The sequence below is a fragment of the Lathamus discolor genome, chromosome 4 (assembly GCF_037157495.1).
Source record: "Lathamus discolor isolate bLatDis1 chromosome 4, bLatDis1.hap1, whole genome shotgun sequence".
NCBI lineage: Eukaryota > Metazoa > Chordata > Aves > Psittaciformes > Psittacidae > Lathamus > Lathamus discolor.
Window position 1 is genome coordinate 29,046,766 of NC_088887.1, and position 10,376 is coordinate 29,057,141.

At 46.4% G+C, this 10,376-nt stretch overlaps 1 protein-coding gene across 1 annotated transcript; it reads left to right on the top strand.

Annotated features, from left to right (window-relative positions):
- Window positions 1-1,188: 1,188 nt before the first annotated feature.
- On the top strand, window positions 1,189-7,834 carry LOC136013369 (heat shock factor protein 5-like). The gene is made up of 6 exons (XM_065677127.1): window positions 1,189-1,759; window positions 2,762-3,130; window positions 4,703-4,797; window positions 6,536-6,895; window positions 6,981-7,133; window positions 7,760-7,834. Exons 1-6 carry the CDS (start codon window positions 1,189-1,191, stop codon window positions 7,832-7,834), a joined length of 1,623 nt encoding a protein of 540 aa, XP_065533199.1.
- Window positions 7,835-10,376: the final 2,542 nt, after the last annotated feature.

Consider the following 10,376-nt stretch of genomic DNA (forward strand, 5'->3'; position numbering starts at 1 on the left):
GTGAGAATTTCCATATTGGCAGCACCGTTCCAGAGGGCACAATGCATAGGATATGCCTAGCTCCTCGTTTCTGCCCTAAGACATGAGACTTAGGAGCAGGGTCTAGACCTCGCACATAGGGGCCTGGTTTATGGGGCGTCTGAGAGTGCTGCCCTGTGTGGTCGGACAGAGGTGTAGGTTTAGGTGGCTAAGCAAAGGTGGATTGCCATGTTGGTGTCACTGTTGCGGAAGGCGCCATGTTTACGTGATGCCCAGCACCAGCTTTCCGTTTGTTAGTATATTCTTCACATCAGGATTTGGACGTTCAAACTTTGAGAGCTGTTTTAGTGGATCAACAGAGAGTGCTGTTCAGTGAGGCTTTAGGATGGAGTTTTAGGTGTGTATGTAAGTGAGGATATCCATGCTGGGGGCACTGTTCCGGACCGTATGGAGCACGTGCAGTTCTTTCTTTTCTGAAACATTAGCCTTAGGAGCAGGATCTAGACAGTCACACTTCGGAGCTTGGTTCTGTGGCACTTGAGAGAGCACTCCATGTAGGCAGTACACATGCAATCCTATGTGGTTAAGCAAGAGTGGATTCCCACGTTGGGAGCATTGTCCTGCCGGTCTCCCTGTGTAGGTGCTGCTCAGGAGCTGCGTTCTGTGCTGGCGCTACGTGCTTGGGAACAGCGGCTGGATGTTCGCACTGTGGAGCCGTGCTCCAGCCCAGCAGAGTGATGCAGCAGAGGGTCAGTACGGCAGTGGTGCTTAAGGTGGCAAGGCAAGGGCGGATTACCGTGCTGGGGGCACCTTTCCGGAGGTCTCCATGTGGAGGAATTCGGTTGATTTTTCCGTAAATGCTCATAAAGCCCACTGGATTATTTGTGGTGGTCTTCAGCTGCAGAATGAGCAGTGAGAAGAGTGGGAGCAGTGCGCTCACAAGTGGGCTTTGTTCCCCTTAGCAGGCACCAGAAGGTTCTCTGAAGCGGCTGATTGCTGTGGGACAGTCGGGCTCGGAGGGGAAGGTGTGCAGGGAGCTGGGTTCACTCTGCTGTGTTTTCCGGAGAGGGAAAGCATGAGTTGAGTCTGGCTTTGCTTCGGGAAGAAAGCAGCTTTGGTTCTGTCGGAGCGCTGCGGTCTGCTGATGTCCAGCGGGCAGCGCGGGCTGAAGCCGGCCGCGGGCCGGTGTCGCTCCCCCGGCGCGGGCCGATGGGGCCGGGCGGTGCCCGGCGGCCGGTGGAGCGCGAGCGGCCGGGGCGTCCGTTGTCGGGGAGCGCCATGGAGGGCCAGCGGCTGCCCGGCGCTGTCAACCCCAGCCACTTCCCGGCCAAGCTCTGGCAGCTGGTGAACAGCCCGCGCTGCGGCTCCGTGCGCTGGGATGCCCGTGGCGAGGGGCTGCTCATCGACCGGCGGCTCTTCGAGCGGGAGCTGCTGGGCGCGGAGCCGGCCGGCGAGGGGGCGGCGCTGGGCGCCGGCCTCTTCAAAACCAGGAACTTCGCCAGCTTCATCCGGCAGCTGAACCTGTACGGGTTCCGCAAGCTGGGGCCGGGGCCCGGGCCCCTGCGGGACCCGGCGGGGGGCGACGGCGGCGGCTCCGCCGGGCCGCTGCTGCACTTCCACAGCCCCCATTTCCGCCGCGACCGCCCCGAGCTCCTCGTGCGCCTCAAGCGCCTGACGAGGGCCAACAAGGCGAAGCTGGCGGCCGGCCCGGAGCTGCCCAGCCGCCCGCCCCAGCGCTCCCAGCGCCCGCCCTCGACGCTCGGCGAGGCTGCCAGGCCCGGTGAGCTGGGGTGGCCCCGGGCTGCGGGCCGAGAAGCGCTGGGGGCTGGGGGCTTCGTAGAGCGCCACCCCCGCAGGGAGCAGGGCTGCCGGACCTTGCTGCGGGAAAGCCGCTGCTGTTGGCGCAGGGAGATGTGCTGCCAGCAGGCACGGGGAGCGGGGCTCGCGTGTGCTTCAGTCTGCCCCTCGGCTGCAAGACGGCCTCTGTCGGGGGCTGCAGTGAGAGCCCCCTCACCCCGTCTCTGTGGAGCGGGCACGGCCCTGCCAGGTGAACGTTACTGCTCCTTGAGGGGCTGCTCCAAGAGCTGTCATTAAATCTGCGTGAAGCGATGGGTAACGCTGTGAGGGCAGGTAACGCTTCGTGAAACAGTAACTGACTGAGAGAGGAAACCAGGGAAGATTAAAGGGGATGTCTTGGGAGTAACAAAACAGCAAAGTCTGAGCTTTTTGAGACTCAACTGCACCGGGTGAGCTACCTGAAAAAAAGCTGGCTTTGGGTTTGTTTTCCTTGACAAACTGACGGACTTGTGATCAAGGGCTCTCAGAGGCACGTTTAGGATTTGGACGTTGCCCTTGCCTTGGCTGCCCGTGTGCTGTCATCACTGGAGCTTGGTAGAGCCGTGCTTCACGATTCCCCTTTTATTTCAACTCGCTGCCTGCTGTAACGCGCAGCACTTCCTAAATGACTTGTGCCCGTTTAGTCAGCTCCTGCCCGTTTTGGTTCATAATAGCACATTTCTAGGCAGCGATCCCTTGCTCCTGAGGGCTTCAGGAGACTGAATGCTCCAGAGATGTCCGTGTGTTGGCCCAGCACTGATGTTCCTGTGTGTTCAGGTGGTAGTGCTACAGCAGTTACTGTTAGAATAGAGTCTGTAGTTGGATTAAGAACATTGGAGCAAAGGTGGTCTTCCCAGGGAACGTTGTGGAGCCTTGGCTCCTCATCCTGCCTTTCAGGGCTAGTGAAAACTCCTTCCCTTAGTCCTTGTTTCCCTTTGTTTTGCAGGACTGGTGACTGCAGGACAGGCTCCTCAACCTTGCCGTCCACCCAGCTTCTTCCCCTACTCCAACAGAGCGGCCTCCTGCCTGTACCCCCCTGCTTTCCAGGCAGCGACTTCCCAGCAGCGCCCAGTCCCTTCCAGACCGTGGCAGGGTTCTGTTGGGTCGCTGCCAGGGCACGGGGCTTCCGCAGCTTTCCCAGGCCCAGGGGCTCCCTTTCCCGTCCTCCACCGCTGTTCCACCGAGGTCACGTACACGCTCCACACCGTGTGCTCGCTTCTGCCGCTTCAGCGAGGGGCTCCAGCTGCTGCTTCCCTTCCAGAACCCGGCAGCTGCGCGTCTCCAGGGCAGTGCTTGCCAGGCCCGGATCCAACACGTACGGCAAAAGTTCTCCCCTTGCTGCTCGAGAAGTTACCGCAAAGTGATGCATGAAATGTTTTTCCCCAGTGCTCTGTCACTGTGTGTGTACCTGACGTGCGTGCTTGCGCTGAGATGCGTGTTCCCTGTCCGTTACTTGCTACCAGCCGGGGACAGAATGTGCTTTAGCTGCTCCTTTCTTCTGGCTCTGATGAGATGAACTGTATCAGAGACAGAAGAGCTTAGAAATGCCTTCTCTGCAATGAGCAGGGAAGGACAACAGTGTGTGGGTGAAGCAGGTGGGTGTGGAATCTTCATTCACCTGGAAGACTTGAAGTATTACAAATGAATTGGCCCCTTTCCCTTTGCCGGCCGAGCCCATCAGTGGGGCTTCCACAGGTGCAGTTTTTCTTGCTGTTAGATCAGGCACTGCTGCAGCTGGCAAAAACCCCCAAGAAAAGGTGGTGTGAGTGCAAACCCTTCTTTTTGTGCACCATTCTTCACTTCAGACCCGTTCAGAACTGGTCACCAGTCTGGGCTGCTACACAGTTATGTTTGTTCTCCTCCCCTGGATGTACAGGCATTACAGCGCGTTTGATTCACGAGTTGCTTCCGCTGTAAGCTCTACAAAGTGCAAGAGTTATGCAATTTCTACTTTACTTGTAGCTTCTTACAGCCTGTGATCTGGACATCATGTTTTACACTTGCCTCCTGTTTCACAAGCACTTTTTCCCTTTGGGTTCTTCCTTTTCCTCTCTTAGAAACTAGGCTCTTTGTACTGCGTGCTTGTTTCCTTAGGATGACTCCAGCAGGTTACAGCCCATCTCTCCTTTGCTCTCTTGCACTGCTTTTACAGTAGCCCTTTAAGTTTCTTTGGTGGATTTCTTGGGTTTGTCCACATCCTTTGGCGTTCCCAGGGAGTGAAGCCCAGGTATCCTTAGATTTTTGGCACTGCGCGGAACTGTAATATGTTTGCAGGTCACAGACTGTTCTTCTGAAAGATGCCCAGATTTCATCCTAAGTAAGGTTGCTGAGAATGAGCTTTTGAAGTAACAGGAGTCAGACACGTGCCTCGTGCTGCTGTGGAAGGATGTCCACTAGCTCGCTCCATGTTGTTTAGCTCTTGTGTATGTTGCTCCAAACTGGACAAGAGTTCACAGATTTCGTATGACAAAGGGCACTAGGTTTAGGTACTCAAATCCATATCGGTTACGTAGCAACTGTCTCGTGAGGAATCCCGCGGAGGTGCCAGGCATTGCAAAGAAACGGGTCTGATCACGTGGCCGTCTCAAGTCACACACAGCCATATCAAAAAGGTGGTATTTAGATAGAGAAGAGTGAATACGAAGTTTCTGTGTGTGTGTGTGTTGGTTAATTCTACAACACGTATGTTTGATTTGTGTCTCCATACTTCAGAAGAAATATGTTTTAAGGTGGAGAGCTCAGTCTCTCAGTCAGTGGGGAGGTCATAATCCCTTTCAGGGAGTTATCTTACGGAGTGGTTACTGCAGTGTTTAATGCAAGTAAGCAACAGAACCGTGCACACTGGGCACCGGTTCTGGCATCTGATCCCTGTGTTTGAATTTTGCAGGCACCCTGCAGTGTTTGCCCCCTGCCCAGGGAGGGCCTCTGACTGTCAGCGCCAGAGCTGCGGCTGCGGCGTCCACCGACTGCGGCTTTGTGCAGGTGAGTGCAGCGCACAGAGAGCAGGGGGAAGGGAGGAGACCCCGTGCATGGACCGCAGGGTTCTGGGCTTGCGGCAGGAAGGAGAGGACTTTGGGACTGGATCTGCTTTAGAAAGGGAAAGTAACGTGGTCTGCCAATGCCCATTTCAAAGCACCGCTTTGAAACATGAAAGGGGCAGTGCTGTAATGCAGGTAAGGTTTCAGGGCAGCGGCATAGTGGGTGTCCTCATCGGCGGAGGGTTTTTTCCCATAAAAGTGTTATGTTTGACTTCACCATAATTCGCTTTACTTCCTGAGTCTCCGTTTGTCTTTGAAGAAAGCCCTTGCCTGCACAAAATGGGATTCTTTAATGTTATGATACTGGGAATCAGCTCCACTTCTGTGCCCCAGACAGCTTGTGGCAGTCCTGAGTTTCATTGGATGCATGAGAAGAACCAAGCTGACTTTTGGAATTGGCCCCAGCTCAGAGATACCCTATCTAGGAGAGCTCCAGTGCTTCCTGTCAAGGCTTTCTAGAATTCTGGTGGAAATTGCCCCTCATTGGGTGGCCTGGCTTATCCAGTAGCAAAAGAACCTCAGTAAAAATGCCAGGGCTTCCTTTCGCGGTCCAGCAGCATGGAGATACTTTTTTTTCCTCACAGGGGATAAGCAAAGCAGGGGATAAGCAAAGCAAGCTCTGCTGGTGTGTGCTGAAAAAGGGTTGACCTGTGCAAGCCTGATCGTCCAGTTTCTTGTCTTGCAAATACCAACCTTTTGTCCTTTTTGTGTGTTTTTCTATTTTTATATGAGCTTACCCGAGCTGGGGAGGTTATGGCCAGGGTAGCGTTGCTGTGAGGCTAGAAATAGCCAACAGCCAGTCGTGCCATCGATAGGCTGGTGTTTGTTTTCCACACGGTGCATCTTTGTCCTCTCACTTCCATTGTGAGCTGCTTTTCCCTCCAGCACATGAGGATCAGTGTGAGTGATGGGAAGTCACAGTCACGTCAGTTCCGATGTCAGAAGCCTGAGATCAGTGTCTGGGATAGCACATGGTCCCAAAGGAGTCGTCAGGGGGTGGTGGTGTGTCTAGATTGAAAGGTAATAGAAATACACGGTCAAAAGGGTCTTCCTTGGAGAAGCAAGTCCCATGGAGTCAGAAGAGATGGACTGGTTACTTAACCAGTAAGTGGCCTGGTAGCTTCCTGGTTAACCGCTTCCTGGTTAGCGGTTGCTTGGATTGTGCAGCCGCAGCCAGGGAACTGCCAGTCAAAAGGTGCTGCTGCATCTGGGCAGAGGTTGGTGGAAGGTCCCCTGTGTGTGAGTAGCCCAAAGGCAAGCACGGGTGTAAGCCAGTGGTGCCAGGTCAGTGCCTGGCTGCCTCTGAGCAGGACAACAGGAGCAGTGTGCAGAAGGGATCAAAGGGGCTTGAGATTTCCGAGCCTTAGTGTAGCCTCGATCACTTCTCCGGGAGCAGGGTGGCAGGGGCTGTGCAGGTGGTACAGAAGACAGTGCTTTGGCTGTGGATCTCACTGAGCTCTGGCCAAGAATCAGTTTACCTCGTGTGTGCTCTGGGGCAGACACTTCCCCGAGGTCCTGCTGAGGGATGCAGCCAGCTGCAGCATTGGTCTTCCTGCCCTGCTTGTGTCCTCATCATCAGTAAGCACTTGCACGGTCCTCAGCAGCAGTAAAATCCGTCAGCCCTGACTGAAAATAGTTGTGATTTTTGGATCTAGCAATTCCCTGTATTTTGTTTCTCGCAGAGTCCTGACGTGCAGCCACCTTCTGCAGCTGAATGCCCGCCCTCTGATGGGGCACATCATGCATCTGAGGGCGAGGAGAAGTTGCCGGAATTCAGCTACGAAGATGTGTTGGAGATTTTCAATGAGATGTGTGCATCACGCAGCGCTGATGTAGTGACACCGGAGCCTGCGGAAAGCTGGGATGGAGAGCTGCTCGAAAGCTACCTCAATGCGGCCATAGAAAGCGCCGCTGCTGCTGAAACGGCGCAAGACTCTGTGACCACACAGGGAGCCCCTGAAGAACGGGGAGAAGGACTGGATCACACCCTAGCTCACCAGTCCGAAATGGATGTTCTGGAAGCACTGTTCAGTGCAGAGCACGTAAGGGCTAAATGGAGGTAAAACTCCGAGGGAAACTATCGCGTGATCTTTGGGTTTATTTCATTTTTGGTGTGTTTTTTCAAAGGAGAATGCGAGTGTAGAATGTGGATCTCTGGCAGAAGAGAGAGAGCTGCCATCAGGAACCGAGGCGGCGAAGAATGCTGCAGAAGAGCCAGGATCCCCTGCAAAACATCAGTGCAGGAAGAGAAGACAGAGCTCACAGCAGGGTAAGTCCCTGGTAAGAGATCCTCCGTTTGTTAGAGGTGGCCAAGACAGCTGCTCTGAAACTCTTCCAGGAAGGGGAGATCACAAGAGCTGAGTTACTGTCTGCAGTGTAAGTACCTCACTGGGCCTTCAGTTCAACCATTACACTCGTACAGGCTCTCAGCGTACTTCCCGACAGGCTTCTATGGATAAGCTGGTGCTGAGGACTCCTGGGGGGAGAAGGGAATAAATTCTATCAGTCAGTAAAAGCTGAAGCTGCGGGAGTTGGGTCAGAGCCCTGCACGGCACAGTGCACAACACTGAGATGCAGGCTGCGGGTATGCTTGCTGGAGGGTGAGAGTGCCACAAAGGGAGCACTGATCAATGAGGTGACCGTTGAAGTAAGAGGGGAAAAGCCCCGCACGCTGCCGAAGTGAGTGCACGAGTCCAGCCTTTCTGGCTCAGCTCACTAAAGACGTTTCAGAGCAGCCTGCTGGTACGTGTGCTGAAACACAGGAGAAAAGCACCCTCAAGATTCCCAAGTGGCAGGCCGCCTTTGGCCAGGTCGGACTGTCCCCAATGGCAGCACAGTTGCTGTGCGTGCTGCCAGGTGAGCCGTAGGCAAGGCCTGATGCTTCCTGGGTGTCGTTTGCTTCCTAGACCCCCACGAGCCGGAAGGTGGAGCCTGTAAGCGGGGCTGCTTCTGGACGAAGACAGCGGAGTGAGGAGCGGTGAACACGTGGAGCAGCTGCCGGCTGGTTCCCTCCTGCGAGTGCGGCAGCAGCGCTGGGCACGGAACTGGGGCCTGGGTTCAGCGTCACGCCTCTTCTGTTTCCGGACATTGAAGTTGCTGATAGCTTTAGTCATCAATTTGTGTGTTACTGATGGCTTTAGTCATCAGCTTGTGTGTTATTGATAGCTTTATTCATCAATTTAGGTGTTATTGATAGCTTTATTCCTAAATTTGTGTGGTGTTTATAGCTTTATTCCTAAATTTGTGTGGTGTTTATAGCTTTATTCATAAATTTGTATGGTATTTATAGCTTTATTGATAAATTTATGTTTTATTTACAGCTTTCTTCATAAATTTTGTATGTTATTGATAGCTGTATTTATAAATTTGTGTGGTATTTATAGCTTTATTATATATTTTATATTATTTATAGCTGTATTAATAAATTTATAGGTTATTTATAGCTTTACTGATAAATATATGTTATTTATAGCTTTATTAATAAATTAGTATGTTTATAGCTTTAGATATTGATGTTATTGATAGCTGTATTTATAGATTTGTGTGGTATTTATAGCTTTATTAATATATTTTATATTATTTATAGCTGTATTAATAAATTTATATGTTATTTATAGCTTTACTGATAAATATATGTTATTTATAGCTTTATTAATAAATTAGTATGTTTATAGCTTTATATATTGATGTTATTGATAGCTGTATTTATAGATTTGTGTGGTATTTATAGCTTTATCAATATATTTTATATTATTTATAGCTGTATGAATAAATTTATGTTATTTACAGCTTTACTGATAAATATGTTATTTATAGCTTTATTAATAACTTAGTATGTTTATAGCTTTATATATTGATGTTATTGATAGCTGTATTTATAGATTTGTGTGGTATTTATAGCTTTATTAATATATTTTATATTATTTATAGCTGTAGTAATAAATTTGTTATTTATAGCTTTACTGATAAATATATGTTATTTATAGCTTTATTAATAAATTAGTATGTTTATAGCTTTATATATTGATGTTATTGATAGCTGTATTTATAAATCTGTGTGGTATTTATAGCTTTATTAATATATTTTATATTATTTATAGCTGTAGTAATAAATTTATATGTTATTTATAGCTTTACTGATAAATATATGTTATTTATAGCTTTATAAATAAATTAGTATGTTTATAGCTTTATATATTGATGTTATTGATAGCTGTATTTATAAATTTGTGTGGTATTTATAGCTTTATTAATATATTTTATATTATTTATAGCTGTATGAATAAATTTATAGGTTATGTATAGCTTTCCTGATAAATATATGTTATTTATAGCTTTATTAATAAATTGGTATGTTTATAGCTTTATATATTGATGTTATTGATAGCTGTATTTATAATTTTTGTGGTATTTATAGCTTTATTAATATATTTTATATTATTTATAGCTGTAGTAATAAATTTATAGGTTATTTATAGCTTTACTGATAAATATATGTCATTTATAGCTTTATTATTAAATTAGTATGTTTATAGCTTTATATATTGATGTTATTGATAGCTGTATTTATAAATTTGTGTGGTATTTATAGCTTTATTAATATATTTTATATTATTTATAGCTGTAGTAATAAATTTATATGTTATTTATAGCTTTTCTGATAAATATATGTTATTTATAGCTTTATTAATAAATTTGTATGTTTATAGCTTTATATATTGATGTTATTGATAGCTGTATTTATAAATTTTTATGTTATAGCTTTATTAAGAAATATATATTTATATATAAAATATATATAAAATATGTTATAGCTTTATTAATACTTTTATATGTTATTTATAGCTTTCTTCATAAATTCGTTATTATAGCTTTATTAATAAATTTATTTGTTATAGCTTTCTTCATAAATTTGTATGTTATTTATAGCTTTATTTCTAAATTGATATGTTTCTTATAGCTTTATTAATAAATCTATGTTATTTATAGCTGTATTAATTAATTTGTGTGTAATTTATTGGTTTATTAATAAATTTGTTATTTATAGCTTTCTTCATAAATTCGTATGTTATTTACATCTTTATTAATAAATTTGTATGTTATTTATAGCTTTATTATTAAATTTGTCTTATTTATAGCTTTATTTGTAAATATATATGTTATAGCTTTATTTATAAATTTGTATGGTATTTATAGCCTTATTAATAAATTTGTTATGTATAGCTTTATTATTAAATTTGTGCTATTTATAGCTTTTTAAATAAATGCATCTGTTATTTATAGCTTTCTTCATTAATTTGTGTGTAATTTATAGCTTTCTTCATTAATTTGTATGTTATTTACATCTTTATTAATAAATTTGTATGTTATTTTTGGCTTTATTAATAAATTTCTGTCATTTATAGCCTTATTAATAAATTTGTTATAGCTTTTTCATAAATTCATCTGTTATTCATAGCTTTATTAATAACTTTGTATGTTATTTATCGTTATTAATAAATCTATGTTATTTATAGCTTTATT